Genomic DNA, 24,930 nt, shown 5'->3' with positions numbered 1-24,930 from the left:
GTGCGATCCTGAATTCGGTCCCCCTTGTGAGAGCGTAAAGATGTCGTTGTCTTTATTTAATTTTATTGACGCTAAAGATAAATTTACGGTGAGAAAATCCCAATTTGTCTCCCTTTATCTGAAACGCATGTGTTAATATGAAGTAGTTTTAGTCTCGGTGGTTAAAACTAAGTTTTTTGGTGGAAGTTAGAGCTCGTTGTGTTTGTGAATCGTGTAGCGGTTAACGAACGATGCTAAGCTAACAAGCTAACATAACAGTTTCTTTTTCTCTTCAGGCTTCTGCCAAACATGCCTTCTCCTCTAAAACCAGCAGACCTCTCGTTGATGCTTTCAACCAGATCCCTGGAAAGTAAGTCAGCTGCGTGTGGTGTGTGTTTCTGCAAATGTGTAGTAAAGTGTGGTTGTGTTTAAGTGTGTGTAATAAAAGTGGAGTGCTGTGTAGATGTGCGTCGTAAAATGCAGTGGTATTTAGTGTAGAGTTGTGTATGGTAATGTGCTGTGAATGTGTAGTGGTGTATATTGACTGACTACCGTTTTGTAGCAGTGTGGAATGAAAGTGTAGTCGTGTGTAGTGTTGTGTAGTGAACATGTAGAGGTGTGTAGTGATGTCCTCTGTGTTTTCGCAGTGAGCTGGAGAAGAAGGGCACACTGGATCAGGCTCTAAGAGGATTCCTCGGCGATCAGATCGTAAGAAATCTCAGCTTCGGTCCATCGTGGAGTTTTTTTTTTTATAACCCGACTCTTCGACACTGACTTGAACTGTGTGTGCAGGTGGAGCAGAGAGCCAGCTGTGATGACTTCCTGTCTCTTATCTACCTGAGCATCGATGCAGTCACAGACGGTGTGTATCTCCGTCCGAGGAACAGTTATTCCTCATTTCACTGCCTTCATTGCCGGACATTTTGATTTATTTTAACTTAATTTCAAGACGCGTTTCTTCATTTTCATGATATTAAAATCCACAATTCCCACAAACAGAAGCAGTTTTTTCACAGATTTGTTGATCGACTTTTCCTTCTGTTTTTAGTTATAACATAGTAATAAAGTGTTTTTCCTTCTCTCTACCTGTACATCCACCTAGTTTACAACCTGATTGTGAACTCTCTGACCTGTTGCAGGTATCTGCTCTGCCACCATCCCCTTCGTGCTGCTGGGAGACGTCCTGGACTGTCTCCCTCTCGACCAATGCGACAGAATCTTCTCTTTCGTGGAGGAAAATGTTTCCACCTGGAAATCGGTAAATTAGCCTCAGTTGTTAGTGAATCTATCAGTTTCTAACAGTTTCATCACGGTGCGCTCTTTTTTTGTTTTTGTTTTTTGTTCCAGAGCTCCTTTTACACCGCGGGGAAGAACTACTTGCTGAGGATGTGTAACGGTAAAGACTTCCCCCTGTTCTTTTGGCGCAGAAGCCGTCTCGGTTGCAGTTTGTGGTTTATTCATTCTTCTGTCTGCAGATCTCCTGAGGAGACTTTCCAAATCTCAGAACACAGTCTTCTGTGGGAGAATCCAGCTGTTCCTGGCCCGCCTCTTCCCTCTGTCTGAAAAATCAGGTGGGTTTTTATCTTCTTTGTGGTCGTTTGTAGTCTGGCGGAGCGTTTCTCTGCAGGTTTGGTTGATTGGTCTTGTTGATTGGTCTTGTTTTTTCTTTGTCCAGGCCTTAATCTACAGAGCCAGTTTAATCTGGACAACATAACAGTGTTCAACAAAAACGAACAGGAGAGCACGCTGGGCCAGAAGGTAAAACACACAGACCCTGATGAGAGTCCTCTTTGATCCTCGGTTTGGAACATTGAGTTAACTGTTGTGTTCACAGCACTCTGAAGAGAAGGAGGATGGGATGGAGGTGGAGGAAGGAGAGATGGGGGAGGAGGAAGCTCCCGCACCGTGGTAGGTTCAACAGTCACTCCAGTTTGTTTTAGAGCATGCAGAAGATAAATGAGAAAAGATCTGAATCGTCTCATTTCCTTTCAGTTCCATTCCCATCGACTACAACCTGTACAGAAAGTTCTGGACCCTGCAGGACTACTTCAGAAACCCGGTGCAGTGTTACGACAAGTTCTCATGGATGACGTTCCTCAAGGTGAGTGCTCTCCAAATAACATGGACAGTTTTTAGGATCGGTTTTAAACTTCCACCTATTCTCTCTCTCTCTCCCTCTCCCTCAGTTCTCGGATGAGACCCTGGCAGTGTTCAAGAGCTTCAAGCTGGACGACATGCAGGCCTCCAAGAGGAAGCTGGAGGAGCTGCGAGCGTCCTCTGGAGAACATGTTTACTTTGCAAAGTTCCTCACCAGCGAAAAGGTGTTGTTGTTGTTTTTTTTATATGAGACTCATAAAAAGATTTTGGGGCTTTTGGTTGAAATTTATGACACACAACGCCAGTGTCTCCATGACTTGACGACGTCTCCTTCTGGTGACAAGTGGACTGATTTTCTGTTGGGCCGTGACCCTTGGCGTTACAAGCCTCTTACACGGCGACTCAGCTGATCCCAGGTTTTTTTTTCTATAGATTCAGGCTCAGGAGAAAGTGCAGGTCTCATGTCAAAATGTGAACGGCCTGATGAGAAGGACTGTTTAACTACCAATTCTCATTGAACCAGGACATTTCTTGATCCATTCATGGATCAAACATCTGTTGTGAATTGTTGCGGTTATCTCCTTGTTTGAGAAGTTGTTCAAAAAGTACTGAAACCTTGAACAGTTGGACATTCAAAGTTTAGAGAAGGTCACTTGAAGTTCATCCTGAAAGCCCGTTATCCCAAACTGTCAGTGAGTTGTGAGTGTACGAGCAGTGGAGCGCGTGTTGTGACCTCTCTCCATCTCTTCTCTCTCTGCAGCTCATGGACCTGCAGCTCAGCGACAGTAACTTCAGGCGGCACATCCTGCTGCAGTACCTCATCCTGTTCCAGTACCTGAAGGGCCAGGTCAAGTTCAAAAGGTGAGGGCGAGACGCCGAGTCGTCGGGGAAACTTCTGACATGGAGAGACGCTCACTGTGGCTCCTGTTTCAGCTCCAGCAGCGCCCTGAACGACGACCAGACCGTCTGGATCGAAGAGACCACCAAACTGGTGTATCAGGTCGGTGGAAAAACCACCTCCCGTCTCTAAACCGCTCACTTTTGGTTCTCAGTGCAGAATGTGGTTTAGAAACATGGCGGTGAAGCTTTCCTGCCATAACTTCACTCTTCTCTCACAGCTGCTGAGGGAAACTCCGCCTGAAGGAGACAAGTTTGCCACCATGGTGGAGGTGAGTCCTGGAATGTTCTTCATTGATCCTCCAGTTGGCGTTCTCTCCAATAACTCCTGACCTGTTGATTCTGGTTGGCAGCACATCCTCACCACAGAAGAGAACTGGAACTCCTGGAAGAACGAGGGCTGTCCGAGCTTCGTGAAAGAACGGTAGAGTTCTGGTTCCGACAGTCACTTTTTACAGCCACAGTACGAGAACTTTGTGTTTTCATTCTTCTTCTTCTTCTTCTTCAACAGGACGGTGGACGACAAACCGAAAAGACTCTCCAGGAAACGACAAGCTCCTGAGGACTTCCTGGGAAAAGGACCCGACCGCAAGATCTTTATGGGAAAGTAGGTGTTGGAATAGGAACTTTAATCTGCACAGATCAGCCATTACATTATGACCACTGATAATCGGTGGACTACGTGAAGCATTTTGTTGGAAGCAGACGATGATCGTCTTGCAGCTGCTGCCCACAAGCGGGTTTGTTAGAAGCAGAAAAATGACACACTTCCTCAGCAGACGGTGTTTCTTCATCCAACTGCATATTGGTAGCATTTTCCTAAACAGCAAAGCTGTTGATCATTTCCTAACTGAGGGTTTTTTCTCTTCCGTCAGTGACGAGTTGACTCGCCTGTGGAACCTGAACCAGGACAACATGGAGGCCTGCAAGTCCGACAGCCGGTCAGTGGAGCCCAAACACACCAAAGATTCACATCCACAGACGGAGCGCAGCCGCCTTCAAGCTTAATTTATATCAACAGATAACAGATTTTTACAATTAAGCAACATTTTCAAATAGAAAACGGAAAACTTTCGTTGTATATTGGGCGTCCGTTTGCGTGAAAATGGGAATTCATTTAGTTTTCTCATTAAACTGAATCAAACAAATCGATCCAGATTAAAAATCGCGCGAAGACTCACGTTTCAGATTTACTCACTTTTCCAGGGAGTTCATGCCGTCGCTGGACGAGTTCTTCGCCGAGGCCATCGAGCAGGCCGACCCCACCAACATGGTGGAGGACGAGTACAAGTGAGAAAACAATACACACACCGCAGCGTTTCGATCGCCGGCTCTTCCCCCGACGCGTGTGTGTGAAATCCCGATGGAACGTTTGCAGGGTGGTGCGGAACCCGAACTACGGCTGGCGGGCGCTGAGGCTGCTCTCCAGGAGGAGTCCACACTTCTTCCAGCCCACCAACCAGAAGTTCAAGAGCCTGGCCGACTACCTGGACACCATGGTCAGCAAGCTGGCCAAGGAGCTGCCGGTGAGGAAATCATTCACCGCTAAACCAACGCGGTTGGAATAAATAAGAGTACAAAGTGACGGTGACTGTGTGTGTGTGTGTGTGTGTGTGCAGAAGGACATCCCGTCCGAGGAGATCAAGACCGGAGAGGAAGACGACGACGATAACGGGGACAATCTGCTCAAAGACAGCAACGACAGTGAGTCCGCCGTCCTCCAGTCACACGACACTGATGTAGAATTGTGACGAGTTATTCCAATCACATGAACTAACTGGCTTTATTCTAGAGTTCAGCTACGTGTGACCTGAAGTTTTGCCTTTGAAGATATATACCGTGTAATAATCGTCCACGTTGACCTGTAAGTTGTTAAAGCACATGATGAACTGAGGCAGAACTTTGTTGAAATTGCAGTTACTTTATTCAGGCTTGTGGTGTGTTGTAAACGAATAGTTGATTAACTGTGAACTTCTTGGTGTACAAAAACTAAGAGAGCTTTAGAGGTATTGATAGAATTGGCCCACTTGAGATGAAATTGCACCGAGTGTGTCCCCTGAAGTAAAATCAACATGTAAAGGAAACCCACAGATCTCTGCGTACTAGAAACAAGGTCAATAACCACATTTTCCCCCTTCGTCCTTCAGACCGTCTGACGGCTCTGAGTTCACCTCGTGACAGACAGGATCCTGTACGCGTACTGCTCATAAGCTAAACTCTACGTAACTCCAGAAAGGAGGGAAATGAAATCAAACACACTGGATGAAAGGATTGAAGTACCAGGAAACTTCCACAGAGGGTCGACATAGAGTTCAAAAACTCGACCAATAATTGATGAAACACAATGTCTTCATTTTAGTCGTTCTAAATGTGATGAAGACAATAACTGTCCAATAACAGAACTTTGACAATTTAAACAAGATATTTTCTCATTTCAAAATTCTTTAATGTATTATTGTCTAGTTTCTACATTTTTATCAAAAGTAGCAGTAGTGAGATAATTCTCACGTTCAGTCATTGAAAAGACATTATACTGCACTCTCAACTATGGTTACATGTTTTTTTACTTGTAAGACCTGTTACCTTTTATATTATTGGTTGCCATGGCGAGCTCTTGTGGTTTCATTGTTTAACATTGAAAAAGCTGTGTGCAGACCTTTTCTAGAATATTTGCCGTTTTGTTTCAGTAAAGCTGTAAACACAGGTTATCTGTTCTTATCAAACAGCGATTGGTGTTTCATCTGAGAAAATAGTGTTTGCTTCCCCCTCGTTGCCGACTAGTGTCGCGTCCGTCTGCTTTGACTGGCCAATTTTTCAGAAACGGTTTGCCAAATCGTTAAAAGTCACAGCACAGTATTACAAAATGATCCACGATGTTTGATGTACTTTAAAACCTTTGAGCCTGACTTTTTGCACAAGTCATCAAATCTCTTGAGAGGCGTCAGACCCTTTTCCAATATTAAACTGAAGATTCAGGAGGAGGGGAAAAGGATCGTTAAGTTTTAGTTCAGCAAAACAAAACGGGGGATTGTTTTCGGAGATTTCATGATACATTACCCAAAAAGGCATCAAGTAAATTTTCCCCCACTCAAACAAAGTGAAATGTGGAGTTGTGGTTCTTCATAGATTCTACTGGTTCCGTCTTGAGCAGAGTTTCCATGAAAACGAGTTATTTGACCTCTGCGTGTCGCCCCTCCCCCTCCCAGGTCCGAGCATCCAGAGCAAACCGGTCAACAACCAGCAGATGGACGACGTGGCGTCCAAGCTGGGCGCGCAGTGGAAGACGCTGGCGTCCCACCTGGAGATGAAGGCGGCGGAGGTCCGAGAGATCGAGACGGACAGCGAGGACCCCGACATGCAGGCCAAGCTGCTGCTGGTGGCCTGGCAGGACCGCGAGGCCTCGCAGGCCACCGTGGAGAGCCTGGTCACCGTGCTCAACGCCGCCGGCTTCTCGCACATCGCGGACGGCCTCAGCGAGGCGTAACAACCCCCACCTCCTGTTTACACACCATCAACATGCACAGACTGTGTTTTTGTAGTTTAGATTTCACTTTTTCACTGTAGAAGTTCCAATAAATGTTTGTTTGAATACAAAATAAAAGCATGAGGTCTTTTTTTTTATTCTGGTCTCGATTGAATCTCAAGTCTTTATTTAACACGTCCGTCCCGCCCCCCCCCGAAGAAGAACATTAAGTGAAGGATCCTCGTCGAAAAGCACTTCAAAGACCTGAGAGTGAGCCCCTCCCCCCGCCTCGCCCTCCTCCTTAACTCACGGTTACGTGATTTGGGGGAAACAGCGGTTTAATGGTGATGATATGAGCACCTCAGAAGGATTTTAAAAATATACAATGTGTAGAAAGCTCTCCGAGGGTCCGGTCCAGTCCAGTGACGCTCCCCTACCCCTCCCCCACACCCCAGGACTTAACACCGTTTTACAAAAAACAAAAACAAATGAACAAATCTTTAAAGACACCGGTTATATTGCACGTGTATGCAGACAGTGCTTGGAAATGGCCGTTTGTACATGTGTGTTGGATGCTGTTGCCCCTCCCCCTCCCCCGCCCGGAGTTACTGGTCCTCTTGGAGGATTTCCAGCCGTCGGGGGCCGTACAGCAGGACGTACGCTATGTGCCAGTCTCCTCCTCCGGACAGCCGCAGGATGTCGTCCGGGGACACCAGGCTCACCTTGTCGTCGTCGAACTTCACCCACTCGTCTGGAGGAGAGGAGAGTCGACACGGTTTCAACATAAAGCTCGCCGGACGGTCCGATCCAGTTCAAGTCATTTCAATCTTTCATGGTTTTTGTAATTTCACTGGCATTAAAATTTTTTTATTAAATTGAAACTAAACCTTAATTGAATTGTAAATTCAAAGTCTTTCACATCTTAAAAAAAAGGAGATCTGTTTTGTTTTCCGTGCTAAAAACACAAGTGTTAAAAAAATGATTGTTCCTGTATTACTGAAGACCAAAGCAGTCTGAAAATTATTCTCTTTAGAATTAATTTACTTAGATTGATCTTAAGAGACATTTCTAGTTATGGGACTAACCTGTTTAATTGTGAACTTGCTAGTTTTAGATTTATGTCAAAGCAAATGTTTTTCTCTCGCAGAATTCAGACACGAGGTAATTCACAGAGCTTCATAAGAAATAAAGAAAATATAATAAAACTGATTAAGAGGCATTAAAAAGAAAATCTTTAGTTTATTGCAAAGCCTGAGCAGATAATAATGTTTTAAGTCCTGATTTAAAGGAAGTGAGTGCGTCAGCAGAAACACTCCTCCACAGGTGAGGAGCGTAGGAACTAAAAGCTGCTTCACCTCGTTTCTTCGGACTCCGGGGACACTTGGTTTCAGATTCTACTTGTAATCTGAAATGTGTTTCGGCCCGAGACCATTTAGAGCTTTATAGACCAGAAGTCAGATTTGGAATCTGGATCCTTTGACGCTCTGGATGAGCTGCAGCTGTCCAACACGTCTTTTTACCGAGACTTGTAAACACGCCGTTACCATAATAATCTGCTCAAACATAAAGCAGTGACCAGCTTCTCTGCTGTACTTTGATTCTCGCCATATTTTTCAGATGACACGTAGTCAAGATGAGCCGTGAACTTTAGTGTATAGTAAGTATTGAACGCCTCTTTATTTTCTTATTATGCCTCAAGGTGACATTTTAACCAGATTTACACCTGCAAAGAAATCAAACCACAGACGTCCAGAGACTCTGCGTCATAATGCATAATAGTATTTTGTTCACCAACATTTCAACTGAAGTGTTGTTCTCGGTACGGAAAATGTAAATGAGGGGGGGGGGGATTTTCAGCCTGACCTTCTTTCCTCTTGACCCATCCCACGTAGTGTCCGGACGAGCTGGAGCGGCCCTGGTGTGTGAGCACCCCCTGCAGCTCGTAGTAACCGCTGTTGTTGGAGCCGAGGTCTGAGGAGAGAGAAGAGAAAGCTTCACAATCCTACCGAAGAGCCAAGAACTCAGTCTGAGGCCTTTCAAAAAAAAAAAATAAATAAATAAAGTGAGGGACTGTAAAAACCCCCGAGTCCTGATGCAGGAACAGCGTTTACAGAAATAAAGCTTCGGTTCAGTAAACTGTGAAATACAGTGCGGCTAAATAAATCGTTGTGGATTTCATCATCAAAACAAACAAAAAATAACCTGACATCTCTCAGCTGCACATCATCCTATAAAGTCACTTTTATCTCTTGGGAGGAATTTAATTACTGAATCATTTTGCACTTTAAAAACAAATATGAACACTTGATTTTTTTTTAAAAAGAAAACTAAAAAAGTACCATTTTATTCAAAATGTTTTATAATAGAAACAAACAGGACAAGTAACACAATTCATTCTTGTCCGTTTTTTTTGTTATTTTTTACAGTTAATTAAAATGAGTAAAGACATTTTAAACCGGGGGTGTCAAACTCCTTTCAGCTCAGGGGACCAGTAAAATAGTGCCATAATAATCTTTTAAATGTAAACTCTCTGTATAAGGAATTAACAGTTTGATGGGGATTTCCTCTTACAAGTAAAAGAATTAACACTAAGACAAAGCAAATCCTTTACTCTATAAGATTTTCAAATTATAATAAATGAATTAGCACAGTTCTGCTGGTTAACTGAATCTTTAGACGTTTGGGATCGTACCATCTGGGAATGAGAAGGGCTCATGGTTCACTTCTTTAGCTGCGTCCGGCTTCTTCACCAACTGAAACAGGAAAAAAAATAAAAATAAATCAACTCAAGAGGAAGTCGGATTAAAAAAAACCTCTTGTGTGAGTAACAGATCTGATGTGTCGGAACCTTCTGCTGCTGCTTCTCCAGCTTGTTGTCCTCCATCTCTTTGAACTTGGACCTGACGGGGAGCATCTTCTCCTGCAGCTCGGCCGTGCACAGCTCGTACACGTCCAGCATGAGCGGGAACTTCACGTCCTGTCAAGGAAAGAAAATAAATAAATAACTAACTGAGTGGAGCCGAGATGAAGAATCATTCTTCAGTGAATCCGCTCCACGTTCTGACCTTTAGGACTTTGGCGTTGACGGACTCTTTCTCCTTGTAGAAGAATCGGACCATCTGAACGGTCAGGTAGGCGGGCAGCCGGCTCAGCTTCGACTGGAGGGAGGAGAAGCTTCAGTCAGGACAAACGTGTTTAAAAAAAAAAAAAAAAAAAAAAGAGGAGGAGTGTTACTCACAGATTTGATGTAGAGGGCGTTTCTCTCCAGCGTCGGAGACATCTTTGTGATTTCTTCTTGCAGTCTCTGCGGAGCAAGACCCTGTCAGATCGGTACCTCCTTTGTTTCACTGTGTATTTCTGGTAGAAATGAGCCGTACGTACCAGCCTCAGGCCCGTCGCCAGGTATTTCACCTCCTGGCTGATGAAGCAGCTGAGCTGCAGCTGGCTCTCCTTGCCTTTGATCGGCTCCTCTTCCTCGGACTCTGAGCATTTCATGCTGGACACGGCGGAGTTGAGGGAAAACACACAGATCTGCCGAGTCGGCGTGCAAAGACGCCAGCTTGTAATACCAGTGCGGACCACAGGGTGGTGGAACGAGTCGCTAGAAAAGATGCACTTTCAACAAGCACGTTACGGTGACTCGTCCAGAAATGTTTTTGAAAAGATTAAAATGATGCGATTAACAAATACCTTTTGTCATCCCTGAAAAATAACGGAGTTTCTTTTTCGGAGTCACAACCACCTTAAATTTACACACAGAGCCGACACAAATGACTCAATTATCGTCCGAGAAACAACCGTGAAGCGTATTTTTGTTTTCCATTTTGTTTATTTGCACTGTGAGAGGAGCAGCTCTCCAATTTAGTTGTACACTGTAGTCTAATAAATTATTTCTCTGGAACAAATTGGGAGTAGAGCACAATCAATGTCCAAATATTCATCAGTTCAAATCAAGCTATAAAAAAATAGTATGGTCAAAATACCAGGAGGAGGAAATGGGCACTTGATTACTAATGGGTGTTACAAAGTGATGTATACTTTAATACTTTAATGGTCAGATCTAGCTAATGATGAAGTCTATTGTTGTTATTACTATTATACTATTGCAGTTGTTATTATTGTTATTATTGTTATTGGTATCATTATTTTTATCATTATGGTTGTTATTATTGTAAGAGGATATAACATGTAATTCAGTTAACAAGAAATAACTAAGTGATTATATTGTATTAGTAATATCTTACATTATCTAATAGACTATATGTCTTGGCTGTTTTTGTTGTTTTATTTTCTGTTTTATTTTAACAGTGTTATTGTAGCAGCCACATTATCATTATTGTTTAAGTTTATGAACAGGGGTGGGAGTTAATAAGCTTGTCTTCTTCCCACTCCTTTTCGAGCTAGAGTGTTGATATTATTTTTTCTTTTATTGTATTTTTTTCTGGCTTTTATGCCTGTGTTGTGTAGCTCGAAATAAATTTGGAAATGAATGAATGAAAATTTCTATTTCTGAAGATAAGCTACAGAGCAGAATTCAAAGTAAAAATTATTAAATGTGCAGTAAGAGACAAAGAGTTCAGAGTGTCAGAAACTGAAGTCTGGACATATCAATGTTATTTTTCCTATTTATGAGTCATGTTTGCACATGTGAATTACTCACGTGTGACTTATAGTCTGGTAAATACGGTAAATTAATCAGACTTCTTCTTCAGATTTAAATTTCGGTGGTTTTGAATTTGCAGAGAATGAATGAACAGCGATGGAAAACAAATAAATAAATAAATGTAAGACCGTGTCCTCGAAGGCAAGGTGCAAAGGATACGAAGTCTCAAATTCTACACCGAAATACTGATCAATGAAGTTCTTCTTGGAGGCGGCGGAGGCACCGCCTTCAGAGCCGGTCTGCAGAGACAGACAGAGACAGACACACACATTGTGTTAAACGGGTTTCAGTCTTGAAGACAAAAGCCCCTAAAGGAAAACAGTTTGTTACTCGTGTACCTCCATGGCCGCCTCCGGCTCTAAAGGCTCCAACTTCTGCTGAAGAACTCTCATCATCTGCAGCCAGCACTCATTGGCATCCTGAGAGGAGGAACAGGTTAAAGGAGAAGCTTCCTCTGGTGATGAAGAGGAGGAGGAGGAGGAGGAAGATGTCTGACCTGCTGCAGGTACTGGCCCTGCTCCCCCTTCTCAGCAAACTGTGGGAAGGCCATGTGGAGGAACTGCAGCAGGATGATGGGAGGCAGGCTGGACGACGTCTTCTCCATCGTCTCGTATAAATCCCTCAGAGCTGATTTATTGAGATGAAAACAGATTATTAAACACTGAGCGGTGATCGTCGACAGCACTGAGAGACGAGGAGGTTTTCATCCGCAGTGAGGAGAATCGACCGTTTCTGACCTGCTGTGATGTACTGAGACGGGGCGTTCGCTCCTGAAGAGCGCAGAGCGCCTGAATACCTGCAGAGGGAGACACAGGGTCAGAGGACCGGGGTTGAACCATGGGGTCACAGTGAAGTAAACTCTTGGTGCTCACGGTGACTCTCCAGCACGTACTGACCTCCTGAGAGCCGTCTTGAGCTCGGGTACGGAGCGTAGACACTGCACGGTGGCGTTCATGTAGCAGGTGTTCCCCAAGTTCGTCAAACCGCACGGCAGCTCCATCTGAGAGGACGGGCTCGGTTAAAGTCCTCTGTGCACATCAGCAGCAGGCTAAAGTGTAGCCACGAGCTAACGCTAACTGCATTTCACAACGATTATTTAATGATTCATTCACCTACAATCAGTTTGAAGAGAAACATGCTCTTCATTGTCACATGTGGGATGACTCCTGGACTGTCTTTTGAAATGTATGAGCATTTTTAAGCAGATTCCTCAAACAAAATCTAAATTTTAACCATATTAGTTTTAGAAAAGACAGAAACTGCACAAAAACACAGCCAGAGTAAATTGGAACACACCTCCTTTATATCTTTAAAATAATTAGATAAATGGAGGGAAGTCAAATATTTCTGGAGTCTTTAAAACGGCCTCCTACAGCTTGAGGTTTCTCACCGCGGAGGCCAGCTGCTCCTCCGTCATGTCCTCCACAAACATGGGCCGCATGGCCGGCTCCTCGGGCAGAGCCTCTGCGGAGCCCATCATCAGCAGGGTCATTCCCTACGAGGAAGAGGAGGAGGAGAAGAGCTCACTTTGAGATCTGGATGATCGATCACTGACCAGACACTGCAGCTCGCCGTCCGCCTCATACTCACGTTCTTCAGCTTGATGTTTCCCCACTCGTCATCCTGGAAAGAGAACAAACACTCATCAGGTTCTCAAACACTCGAAGAAAAGGAGGAGGAGGAGGAAATATTGTGGCCGTTGTTTTCTTCTGCTTTCTTCAGTTTGGGAATCGCTCAAAGCCTCTAACAACTCCCCTTCATTTCTAGAGCACTTTAAAAACAACCACAGCTGAACCAATCAGAAATCCTAAAACATGAGGCGTCGTCAGCAGATGATCACAAGTTAAAGTCAAGAAATCAAAATAAGGTTTAAGCTTCTTTTTTCTTTAAATGTGTTCGGGGCCCCGACACAAGGTTTTCAAGTGGGAAAACTTTCATTGAGTTTTCCGTTCCCACGACAACAGTGCTCGGAGCCACTTAAACACAACTTTTCCAGACCACTCCACGTCTCCGCGGGACCAGGGAAAAAACTGAACTGCACCCGTGTGAATAGATGGACAATAACAACAACGTTTGCCTCCAGAGTGTCACGACTCTCAGTCCATATTGTCCTGGGACTTGGTAGTTAAATAGCTGAGAATCATGGTAATACCAATCCAACTTCATCGTCTGTCCACATGAATGTCTCGGTACTTCCATTGTTGATGTTCATAGTTTTTCTCTGCATGCACCCATGTGTGATTTCATTACAATTTCAAACAACAGCTTCATCTCCTGGCCTGGCATGCTACTACATCATCTTTAGGGTTTCCGATGTTTCCATGCAAACGAACATCCTTTTGTGTAAACGGGACCTTATACTTTGTTATGGAGGTGCTGTTGAATTCAATATGGACTCTTTCAGAAATCTTTCAGTTTCCTTCTGATGAAAACCGTTTCCCTCGAAGTGTTTTCATGTAAACAAACTTCACATGAAAACCTGTAAACAGCTGTTCAGGATTCGACAAGTTATTGTTTGAGCCGACCTGTCCTTGTCCTCATTTCCCATAATTCTCTGTCACTCCTGCATCACTGAAGTCAAACAGACTTATAAAAGTAGACTCCTCATTGGTAGAGCAGATTTTTCAGAAAATACAAATTTAAAATGTAAAAAGTGGATTTTAGAATAGCTTCTGTGAGCCCCGAAGAGTAAAGAAAACCAGTACTGCTCCAATCTTGAAGTATAGATGTCTGAAGCATGAAATAAGCCTCCTGGATAAAAACTACCTTTTTGTTTTGACATTTTTAACAAACCAGGTGAAAATGTGCTGGAAATTCAAGTGAGTTCTGATTATTATAGCTTGAGGACACGAGAGCCATTGCAATCACATTTAAAAAGAGAAGAAACTCCACATTCATTCAAACAGCCTGCAGAGGAAGCAGCAAGAGCTTCAGTGTTAAAGCCCCCCCCCCCCCCCCCCCCCTTTTTTTTTTTTTAAATAACCCTCATCTCTGATTTATTATTTGGTCATTATTTTTCTTAGCTTTGATCACAACAACAAATTCAGTAACGATATTTAAACATGGAATTAGTAACAGGAAGTAGTAAAGCTTCTAATGGTGGCATGCTGACTGGCGGTCACTTGATAATGCAGCATGTCAGTAAGGCTACGTTCACACTGCAGGCAAATATCACCCAATTCCATTTTCTGCTCACAAGTGACCCATACCTAGTCTATTTATGGCATTGCGATTTCTGCACACCGGACCCAGACCTCGATTATATGTGGCACCAAATCTGATATGGATCTGATATCTTTCAGAATGGTCAAGTGGCATGTGCGAGACTGAGGTCAGAAATCTGCGGCAGAAGAAGCGGCACGCCCAAAATGTAAAAAGCTGCACTGTCATTTTGTCTAGATTTTGTCATCTCCATTTCAAAATGACCAGTGTTGCTAGATTTGGCAAGTCCAATCCAAATCGGGGAGCCAAATTCTCACACCTTTTTACTTTTATTTTCTGCAGTTGTGGGTTTATGACGTGTTCTTTATTCCACATAATAGGTTTACGGTTTTACCACTACTTTCTACAGATATTGCAACTTGGGCTGGTTTTTACATTGTGTTTGTGCCGGAAACAGTGAGTCAGATCGGGCAACCGTGGCACTGACCAGTGTGGCGGCCATATTTACTGTATTAAACAGTGTATCAGGCGTGCCTTCTTCTGCTCATGCATGTCAGTTTGGGGTCAGATAACATTCGCACTGCAGTCTGATGGAGGTGAACATAGCTTAAGAGTGATCACTCATCAGTTTTTCAGCAGTGGGATCTTTTCCAAAACTGCATGAATCAGTGAAACCGCCTATAATGTCGATGTGTCAAACTAAATCTGCGGACCAAACGCACCCACTCAGGCCCCAGCTCTATGCTTATCCTGACTTTCCGGGTGTGTGTTTATCCATCTTCTGCATGAATTTATCCATCAGGCACTCCCGAGTCACCGGGCCATCACATAGCAGCCACACACTCACATTCGGCTCACGTGCCATGTTCTTACACGGTGGTACCTGGAGAAAAACCAACACGGACATAAGTAACAGATGATGTGTTTACCTTGAGAGTGCCTCCCTTCACCATGACCTTCTGTCTGTCCGGCTGCACTCCTGTCAGGGCGAACAGCTGAGCCTTGAACACCATGGGGGGCTCCTCAGTGTTCAGCTCCACTGCATCAAACTTCTCTTTGCCCCATTTCACGTTGACTGGAACAGAGAGCAGTTTTAGACCCCCCCCATGTTTTTTCTCTAGACCCCCCCACCACCACCACCACCCCACACCCACCTCAGCTCCCAGTGTGGATGACACAGCATCTCGCTAGCAACAGGAGAAGAAGCTGAACTACAACAAGCGCATACATTAAAAAATCCCTCTTATAGGAAACTCAAGAGATCATGTTTCTGCCCTGAATGGGAATATCCTGAATGATTACTGCAGAGTTTACATCATCCAGTTGTTTAGATTTACCGAGAACATGTGGAAACAGGCGATCTGGATAGCGGTGTTAGCAATGCTACCTGAGCTGGAAAGAGAAAGTATGCTAATATGAGTGGATAATAGTAAAAATACATTTAAATTGGCAGATATGTAACTGAAAAGCAGAAAGTGTGTCGGGATTCTTTCTAGATTTAACCGAAACCTTACCAACTCGTAACATTGCTGACCTAGCTCCTCGCCAGCTGCTGTTAGCATAGCCGGCTTCGACCAACACTTCCTGTAAACACCTCTGACAAACAGCGACACTCTTACAGCACAATAACCAAAGTCTACTTTACCGTTTTAAATTTTCTGTACCTTAAAAAAAGCTGCTGCATCAGCCCAAACATAAAGCAATCTAACTTCCACTGTGATGGAGCTAACAGCATGTCACGGTAATGCAGCTAAGCTAACAAGCTAAAGTAATGTTTCCTGCAGCACTAAAACACGGTTATATAATTTCCCTTGAACATGAGTGGATCTGGTGTGCTAAAACTAGACGTTACCTGTAAACACCGGCATGTCTGGAGACCGTTTGGCTTCTCAACTCCGTGTTTCGTCCAGTTTTCAGAGTTAGCTTCTTCAGTTAGCTTCGGGCTAAACTTCATTCAAACAGAATGACGCTGCAACAACACGAGCTCTCTGACATCCAGCAGCCGGCCTGCAGTTATAGAGCTACACACATAGAACTAAACTCATAGAACTACACGCATAGCAATAAGGACATAGAGCTATAAATATAGAGTCTATTAATTGAAGTACACGCATAGAACGTTACCCATCGAGCTATAGACACAGAACTGCAGACATGGAGCTCCGTCTGCTATACGCATACGTCTACGTATGCGTATAGCACTAGTTGCATAGTTATGTGTACTTCTATGTTGTAGTTCTATGCAACTAGTGCTATACGCATACGTAGACGTACATGCATAGAACTAACAAAATATACGCAAAACCAATGACGCACCTAATCATAAACATACACACATAGAACCTCAGCATCATACACATTGAACCACAAACACACACAGCATCAAACCTACACGTATGGATATAGACATACACACTAGAGGCAAACATACGCACAGAGAACCAGACATACACACATAGAATCTAACATACACACAAAACCAAACCTACACACACACAGAATCAGATATAAACACATCGAACCAGATATACATAGAATTAAAGACACAGAACCAGAAATGTAAATTCATAGACGTACACACATAGAACTACAAACGTACACACAAGAACTGAGACAGAAAGCACCATATACAAAAACAAAGCACTTACACACATGGAAACAGAGATCTACACACATAGAACCAAATTCATTTGCCGTTGCCTGCAGCCAGACATACACACATATAATCATTTGAATTAGATTGACATAAAATCATAGATAAACATCAGTAGAACACGGGTGGAAAGATATACTGTATATATGAGTAGACCCACCTGCCTAAACAGGTATATCTCATTGAAGTAGAATATCATTAAAAAATATATATTTGAGTGATTCAATTAAAAAAAGGAAAGTTTATCTATTTTTTAGATTTATCCCACACAAGAAGGGCAACCGCAGATTGTGACATAAAGTCCAGAGACAGAGTCAGAAGCTTGTTACCTGATCTCAGGAGAGAAAATCCTGGACTGGTGCTCAGTGGTCCAAAAGCCCTCTTTTCAGATGAGAGTAAATCTTGGTCCCGGAATCCAAACTATGTGAAGTCCCCACAGTCAGTGATGGTTTGGGAGGCCATAGGATCTGCTGGTGTTGGTCCAAAGTCAATAGAACTATCAGGACCTGCTTTAGCCACCATGGTATCACCTGAAAAGTGTTCCGATCAGAACTCCAATGAGAATTTTTGCCAAGAAGATAAGTCACCAGCCTCAAACTCTTTATAGTTCTTAAAATGCATAAATGTAATATTAAACAGTTTTGGAGAATACAGTTAAAACTTACTTAGACAAAAGTTTATAAGCTGCGTTTTATTTTTATTTTCTTGATATGTTTTGCTGCTCCGGAAATTTTATTTGGGTTTATTTTGGTTATCAGCTTGGCATTAATGGCTGTCACAGGGGTCACATACAACCCAATTTCATCTTGAGTAAATAACCGGTAAATAATGGCATAACAACATTTGAAATTCAAACTTCAAAAGTTTTTCTTTGTTGTGGCGCAGAGTACACGTGATGAAAATGTGGATATTTTCACAAAAAACTAACAATTACTATGAGAAATGACAACAATGTCAACATAAAGCCAATTTGAATGATACTTTCTGGTGCAAAATACAGTGAAATATCAAAAAAACTATCTATAGTATATCCATGTTTTTACAGTCACCCTGACAGCCTGGCTTTGAAGAGAGTTCGACAGCAATGATGTCTCTGTGTTGTGTCTGCTACTCCCAAGTCTTACTGACTGGTTTTGGGCCACTTAAGTTCATTATGGAGTTCCACAGGCTTCTGCATTAAGACCCATACTTTTTACATTATATATGCTCGCTGTCGGGAATATTATCAGGAAACACAACATTAACTTCTATTGTTATGCAGATATATCTATATTAAACCAGGTGATAATGATCAACTTGTCAAATCAGAAACTTGTCTTGAGGCATAAAAGCCTGGATGAGCTGTCATTTTCTGCATCTGAGCTCAGAAAAAAACCTGACATTTTGATATTTTAGCCAAATACCTGAAATACCTAAACATATATAAAGACGGGATGGTATTAGTTTAACCTCCAGTACCACGAGCCTCATGATAGACACCCCCCTCCACCCCCCACGTAGATTCTCGAAGGTCCTGGATACTCATGAACGCATTAAACAAAAAAGCTTTGTTGAACTCTAATGATCAAATCCAAATGAGACAAGAAAATGTTTAAAGATTCCAGTGGAGGGATAAGAAGTCTGCTTTCCTGTCGAGGACGAACCCACGGAGGCAGTAAGGACACGCTTCACCGGGCGTACGATGAATGATAAAGATATGTTTATTGACATATCCATCAGTGCGGACTCCAATGCAATTTTTACCATGCAAATTATCCAAGACAAGAGTAGATCGTAGTTCCAGTGCTTTTTTTTTTTTCTCTTTTTTGTTTTTAACTGAACAAAAAAACAAAAGTCACAAATAAAAAAAAAAAAAAAAAAAGACCGTGGAGGTAATCCATAATCCTCATGTCTCTCTCTTTATGTACACTGTGAGGAGGGCTTTGCTTTAACGGGACAATACGATATGAAGCAAAGTGTCGGGAGGGGGGCCACTTTCAGTTTGACACACTCTCGATTGCAATGTGTCCGTAAAGAGGTAATCTAATATATATTTTATATACTCAAACCAGAGAATAGTTCAGATAAAACCACGACAGGTGGCGATTTCTTTAAAAAATAAAAGAGAGACAGAGAGAGAAAGAGAAAACAAATGGAAGAGTTAAGATTTGTCTGGTTTCTGGAAGGAAAAGAGAAGAAGAAGCAGATATGGCAGTAAAATCAAGATCCAAACGTTAAGGCACTAGGTGGGCCAAATGCTACACCTGTTTAGTCTTCTAACAAATAATTTACAGTCAAGTCAAACAGTGCAGTTTTACATTTGTTAACTTAATGTTTTCCTTTTTTGAACCATTTCTCTATGAATCAATGTAAGGCAATACATTACAAAAAAAAACAAAAACAACAACAACAATACAGAGACAATGTACCAAATAAACAGAAAACAAAATGATCCATTAGAACTCCTATATGCCATTACAATGGAACCTTTCTCCTTATGGCTTGGAGCAATAAAAATAATTAGAATAAAAATAATGCATAGATTTAAATGATGATCCTGCATGCTCCTCGCTCGATAACGCAAGAGGAAGAAAAAAAAAACAAAAACAAACGCGGTAATACTTTCATCCCGAAACCTGATAAGTGACCCGCAGAGTGAGAAGAACGAAGGCAAACAGGCCGGAGGATATGACACGAAGGCATCGGGTTGTCTTTGTCCACTTTCACCCCCCTCGCCCCTTCATCAGCCCTCCTCTTCCTCTGCTGTCCGTCGAGCTGCGAAGTCCGCCCGGGTTGAAGGACGATGGAGCGAGATGAGGGAACGTCATGCTGTGTTTTTTGTTTTATTTCTTATATATATCGCAAATGTCCATGACACCTGTAATCGTCCCGGCTGGTTCAATGTTTACATCTGTCATTTTTATTTGCAATACAGGCTTTCCTTTTTATCTTTTTTTTATTTTTTTTTTTTTGAGGTTGAAGAAGGAGGAAAGAATACAAAATACATAAAAAAAAAAAAAAATCCCCATTGGTTCAGATGGTTAGCTGAAAGAAAGAGCAGAAGACAGTGTCCAGTGAAAAGAGACATCTTTACCTGGTTAGTAACACAGGAGAGCGGCTGCACGGCTTCGTGGCGTGGGTGGAGGTGTGGGTGGGGGGTGGGGGGATAAACCTCAACGTGACGTTCTTTAAAGTCTCCAATTAGTCACAACACATTAGTGCCGATTAGGGGAGGAAAAACACACAAAAAAAACCCCAGCTGGAGAGAAGAAAACCAAGAACCAAACAACGACCAAGCCAACAGGAAATGTCTCCGCGTTAGAAACACCCGGTTACACATCAATAAATAGACGAGGAGAGAAAAGTCTGAAGACGTTCCTGTCAACAAGTGCTGGATGTTGTGTCTGCTGCCTGGAGGCTGGACTGCGCTCGGCTACAACAACAATGAGACAGGAGACAGACAGCAGGTCACGTGACGGGCTGGGAATCAAACCGCCTCACTCAGCCTGGGCGACACTACACTGCACCGCACCGGGGGAGGGGACAGTCCTGATCATGCCCCCTTCGCCAATATACTTGATATCCTGTCAGCGAGTAGAATTATGATTTTAACACTTTGGATTGACATAAGGACTGTCGAGAAATTAACAAGTTGTATTTTCATTAAATTAACATTTTAAAATCAAACAATGAAAAAAAAATACTCTGTAATCAAACTTTTTTTTTTGTAAAACACCTAATTAGAAAATTTGCAAGAATATTTATATAGGGGGGAAAAAAGTGATGTTTTGAATAAAGAATTTTTTTTTATGAAAAGTCTTTTTTTTTTTTTTTGAAATCAAAACACATTTTGGAGGATAAATTTAAAAGGGAAAATTGTGATATTTAAAAAAAATATATATACTATTATATCTACCATGTTTCTTGTTTTTAATTAACAAGAAACATTTTTCTAAATCTGAAATATTATCAACAAGTAATATGTAAGGTAAAAACTGCATATTTTCCTAAAATAGGAATGCAGTTTTATTAAGACATATTTTGAAGATGCATATTTTTTTAAATGAACAACAAACATTAAAACAATCCTGAAAATTATTACGGTTAAAAAATTTATCGTTAGGGTTCGGGTTGGGTATTCTGTTTTACAAAATTCTTCTTTTTTACATTAACGAATAAATATTTTCCCTTGAGAAAATTCTGTTTTGTTTTGTTAAATTAAGATACATTTTCTCTCTTTTTTTTAAACTCCCCTTTTCAAAATAAGTGGCTCTGCTTTAAAACATTTGCAAATTTTTCTAATTTAACTGGGTATAATTTCCAGGAGAGAAGTAGATACAGTTTTAGAAAAAACATCTTGAGGATTTTCCATTAAACAAAATTTCACAATCTTATTATAATGCAGCTGCTCTCAATGGTAAGAGACTCCTCTAGGGGGCACCAGAGAGATTCAAATAGAATGTAATGGCGAAATGTAAAAAAATAAATCAAATAAGCTTTAAATCAGAACAACAGTTACAGATTATCTCTTAAAACCAACAAAATTTCAATTGACATGAAAAGATTCTTGCTTTTCGCTGTTATTACTTTATCATGTGAAAAAGATGAGAAATTGCGCCATGAGACCAGACGGTGAAATGTTCCTACGAGAATCGAGTCAACCTGCATGCCATCGGGATTTGAGACGCGTCGTTACCTCAGCTTTCCCGTGCTGCTTTTGGGGTTTTTCCGGAAGGACTGGTTGGGGCCGGAGCGGGTGGACATGGAGCGCGGCGAGGCTCTGGAGAACGTCGACGGCGGGGTCTTGGGGATCTTCTTCCCGAGGTGTCCGATCCACTTCTTCTGCTCATCCTGGGTGAGGGCCAGCAGGAGCATGTCGCGAGCGGAGGTCACGTCGTAGTTTACTGCGGGAGGAAAGGGGGGGGGGTTATACCCCGTAATACATACCACACCATACACACAGTTTGAATCCTCACTTTTGCAAGGAGTGATAAATTCCTCCTTCTTGTCGAGGTGGTCCTTGTGGCACTTGAAGTGGCAGCGGCGGCACTCGAGGGCCGGAGGCGGCTTGAAGACGTGCCACAGCGGCTTGGAGCAGGCCTCGCAGTTGGAGGGGAAGTGGTAGAGCGTGGGGATGAACTCGTGGCCTTTGTGCGGGAGGCAGTTGGTCTTGTCGCCCTGCGGGACGCTCTCCATGTCAACCTCCTTCCTGCACTCTCCCTCGTTGGCGTACAGAATCTGAGCGAGAGAAAAGACCAAAAGGAATTCTCCACCGAGAAAAGAAAAAGAAAAAACAAACAAAGAACACTGGAGGAGCGAGGAGAACGTCCTACCTGGAATATCCGAGGAATCTCCTCCGTCTCGGCTCGGTACACGTCTCCCTGCGTGACTGGTCTCACGTGAAACAGTTTACTGCAACACAACGACGGGCATCAGCTCAGCTTCCTGTTTAGCCACGTAAGCAGGACGAGCGCTCAGGAAGTCCAGAGGATACTTACTCGATATCTAGTACCATTGACGGGTTTGATTGCTCCTTATCCTGCTCGTCGTTGTAGAAGAGAATCTTCTTACTGCTCACCACCACATACTGGACACGGAGTACAAGAAGGCAGAATGTCAGTGCTTGAGGTTACCCGGGGCTGAAACAAAGGGCCCTTTTCCACGAGTACCTCCTCGGCCTGAATCGACTCGGCTCGCCACGCCTCTACTTGACTCTATTTCGTTCGTTTTCCATTCGAATAAAGAAACTAGTTATTCTGCACAAACAACTGTAGCATATTCGAACCAACAACTTTCCATAAAGAGAGTTCATGTGATGAAAACCTGAATAGGACAGTTGTTGTTCCAACTCATTCTTCAGTAGGAAAAAAAAAAAAAAAAAAATGTAATTTTTCACACGATGATGTTTGGGCTTCTGTTTGCACGACCGTGGTGCTCGGAGTCACTGAAAACACTACTTTTTAAAAACTGCTCTCAAGGTGGAACTTTTTGAAAATGCCCCATCTCCATGGAAATGAGGAGAGAGCAAATCTTTCAGAATGCTGCTGCTGTCCCTGACCGCCACGCCCACAGTGATTAGTTCTTTAGTTCTCGCACACGTGCGAGAAGACGGACAATAACAGCGATGTTTGCCTACAGAGTGTTTTATTGTTGACGTTTATAGCGTGTGGTTCTCTGTGTGCATGTGTGGTTTCATTACAAAAACAACCAACATCAACAACTCATGGCCTGGGATACAAACTATATACTGTTCAGCATTTTTTTGCCGTTGCCGAGTAAACAAGCATCGCTTTCAAAATAATATAATCGAGTCCCACTAATAGTTGAAATCATTATTTTACTTTATCTCATTGCAGTATTTTCACGTTTTGCCGAGAATGAGTCTTACCTGCTTCTTCCATCCGTATCTCTTGATATTGGCACGATTAGGAATAGACAGCCATCCCTCCAATCGAGACTCTGAAACGCAGAAATGGGGGGAAAGAAATCCAGTTAAGATCTGTACAGAGCTTTAATGTCACTTGGAAAAGGCCATGCAGCATTTAAACTCAACTCGGGGAGGGGGGGGGGGGGGAAACAAAAAAACAACCTAAATAGTGAAACAGATTCCAAACACCAGACGAGCTCCTCAGAGATCAACCAGTGTTGGGTAAGTGTAGTGGAGTAGGTGACAGCGAGGATCCCATGCACCAGCAAAACATTGAGGCATGGGAAACTCATTCTGGCAGGATATTTCTAAGAGAGTCCGTGGAGCTGTATGGACGTTTGTCTTTACCTTTGCAGCCGGTAAATCAATTAGTTTGATCACTCACTCCTTCCACAGAAACAAAGGTGTGCATTGCAGGGCAGCGTTGGTCATTAGGTGTCACAACTCTCAATGCAAATACATGCAGCTGCAACAACACAAGCTATCGAGGGTCAGTGAGCTAAAAAAAAAACCCAACAACAAACAAACGGTGGGGGGGGGGCTAACGGGGTCATTGTGAAGAAGGGTCTCCGTGTCCAAGCAGCACAACTTCTGGTGAACATGCCAACAAAGACACTAAAAAAATTGAGTGTGAGGAAGTCAGTGGTCAGTTTGAAGGGTCCGGGGTCAGTTCCATGTGAACGCGCCACATTCTGGGGTGTTGAGAGTGACGGTGTTTGTTACGGAGGCCCAGAAGAGCCACGCCGAGCAACAACTGCTGCACACTGACAATCATGTCGTCGCGCTCGTGTTCATGTTAACATTTTGGAAACATGTTGGTGGTTTGTGTCGGTACTGTGTGTGCGCTGTGGCTTTTGTAATGGTGTTGGAATTTCTGTCTATGCATTGTAGCTTTTGTATTGATGTAATACTAGAGCCTTTGTATTCATGCAGTAGCTTTTATATTTGTGTAGTAGCTTTTGTTTTCCAGAAGTAGCTTTTACATTCACATTGTGGCATTTATATTTGTGCAGTATCTTTTTCATTTGTGTAGTAGCTTTTGTATTCACATTAGAATATTTGTATTCGTGTAGTAGCTTCTGTATTCACATTAGAGCGTTTGTATTTGTGTAGTAGCTTCTGTATTTGCGTAGTAGCGTTGGTATTCAGATTGTAACTTATATCATCTCATTGCAGTGTTTTCGTGCTGTAGCTCTTGTATTTGTGTAGTACCTTTTGTATTCAGATTGTTTGTGCATTAGCTTTTGTATTCACAATGTAGCTTATATATGTTGTATTCACATTGTCGCATTTGTATTCAAATGGTAATTTTTGGATTCAATTGAACAATTTTTGTCGTCATATTGTGGCTTTTGTAATAGTCTTGTTGATTTTTTATTCACCTTGTAGCTTTTGTATTTGCTTAGTATCCTTGATATGCACGTTGTAGTTTTTGGTATTCACATTGTATTTTTTATTTTTACTCATTATGCATGCTGTAGCGTTTGCAGTTCTGTTATTTTTTGTATATTCACACTGTAGATTTTGCATTTGCGAATATATGTTGATGTGACTGTATTCTGTTGTAGCGACCCTTCTGGCTTTCTGTATTTTCCCTCTAAATCTGCTTC

At 42.6% G+C, this 24,930-nt stretch overlaps 3 protein-coding genes across 6 annotated transcripts in view; 1 reads left to right on the top strand and 2 right to left on the bottom strand.

The window, feature by feature from the left end:
• Positions 1–6,593, top strand: thoc1 (THO complex 1). The gene is made up of 21 exons (XM_080464662.1): positions 1–88; positions 276–349; positions 627–687; positions 772–841; positions 1,119–1,237; positions 1,327–1,375; positions 1,455–1,550; positions 1,655–1,737; positions 1,814–1,887; positions 1,972–2,080; positions 2,166–2,300; positions 2,837–2,937; positions 3,010–3,076; positions 3,195–3,245; positions 3,327–3,397; positions 3,485–3,580; positions 3,849–3,914; positions 4,180–4,263; positions 4,352–4,499; positions 4,593–4,677; positions 6,180–6,593. The coding sequence occupies exons 1-21, from the start codon at positions 41–43 to the stop codon at positions 6,455–6,457; spliced, it is 1,965 nt and encodes a 654-aa protein (XP_080320788.1). The 5' UTR covers positions 1–40; the 3' UTR covers positions 6,458–6,593.
• Positions 6,527–16,298, bottom strand: usp14 (ubiquitin specific peptidase 14 (tRNA-guanine transglycosylase)). 3 transcript variants are annotated; one of them, XM_080464673.1, is made up of 17 exons: positions 16,114–16,258; positions 15,599–15,653; positions 15,191–15,336; positions 12,690–12,722; positions 12,490–12,594; positions 11,996–12,099; positions 11,837–11,895; positions 11,596–11,726; positions 11,438–11,518; positions 11,259–11,338; positions 9,818–9,932; positions 9,675–9,740; positions 9,502–9,594; positions 9,285–9,413; positions 9,129–9,189; positions 8,300–8,407; positions 6,568–7,187 (listed from the first exon to the last, which is right to left on the bottom strand). In XM_080464673.1, exons 3-17 carry the CDS (start codon positions 15,272–15,274, stop codon positions 7,042–7,044), a joined length of 1,395 nt encoding a protein of 464 aa, XP_080320799.1. In that variant the 5' UTR covers positions 15,275–15,336; positions 15,599–15,653; positions 16,114–16,258; the 3' UTR covers positions 6,568–7,041. The 3 variants fall into 3 exon arrangements, with proteins under 3 accessions (XP_080320798.1, XP_080320799.1, XP_080320800.1); XM_080464672.1 differs by lacking the exon at positions 15,599–15,653 and having other exon boundaries at positions 6,527–7,187; positions 16,114–16,298; XM_080464674.1 differs by lacking the exons at positions 15,599–15,653; positions 16,114–16,258 and adding an exon at positions 15,416–15,472.
• A 3,532-nt stretch (positions 16,299–19,830) lies between these two features.
• rock1 (Rho-associated, coiled-coil containing protein kinase 1) overlaps positions 19,831–24,930 on the bottom strand; it is a 45,537-nt gene continuing 40,437 nt past the window's right edge. The window contains exons 28-33 of one of the 2 annotated variants that reach the window (XM_080468930.1): positions 23,282–23,352; positions 22,392–22,480; positions 22,227–22,305; positions 21,870–22,131; positions 21,590–21,797; positions 19,831–20,326 (exon numbers count right to left, since the gene is read on the bottom strand). In XM_080468930.1, the coding sequence (XP_080325056.1) occupies positions 20,275–20,326; positions 21,590–21,797; positions 21,870–22,131; positions 22,227–22,305; positions 22,392–22,480; positions 23,282–23,352 (761 nt within the window). In that variant the 3' untranslated portion in view covers positions 19,831–20,274. The remainder of the gene's footprint in view (positions 20,327–21,589; positions 21,798–21,869; positions 22,132–22,226; positions 22,306–22,391; positions 22,481–23,281; positions 23,353–24,930) is intronic. The other variant, XM_080468931.1, reaches the window with a different exon arrangement.

This window comes from Lipophrys pholis (assembly GCF_963383615.2).
Source record: "Lipophrys pholis genome assembly, chromosome: 1".
Lineage (NCBI taxonomy): Eukaryota > Metazoa > Chordata > Actinopteri > Blenniiformes > Blenniidae > Lipophrys > Lipophrys pholis.
The sequence above is the reverse complement of the archived record's forward strand: the minus strand, read 5'-3'. Positions and strand labels throughout refer to the sequence as shown.

Coding starts and splice junctions, on each gene's coding strand:
- thoc1 (XM_080464662.1), top strand. CDS start 41: ATGTCGTTGTCTTTATTTAATTTTATTGACGCTAAAGATAAATTTACG. Junction 1,238..1,326: donor ATGTTTCCACCTGGAAATCG/GTAAATTAGCCT, acceptor TTTTTGTTCCAG/AGCTCCTTTTACACCGCGGG. Junction 2,938..3,009: donor GGCCAGGTCAAGTTCAAAAG/GTGAGGGCGAGA, acceptor CTCCTGTTTCAG/CTCCAGCAGCGCCCTGAACG.
- usp14 (XM_080464672.1), bottom strand. Junction 9,741..9,817: donor TGGCGACGGGCCTGAGGCTG/GTACGTACGGCT, acceptor CTTGCTCCGCAG/AGACTGCAAGAAGAAATCAC. Junction 9,414..9,501: donor TCAACGCCAAAGTCCTAAAG/GTCAGAACGTGG, acceptor TTTCCTTGACAG/GACGTGAAGTTCCCGCTCAT.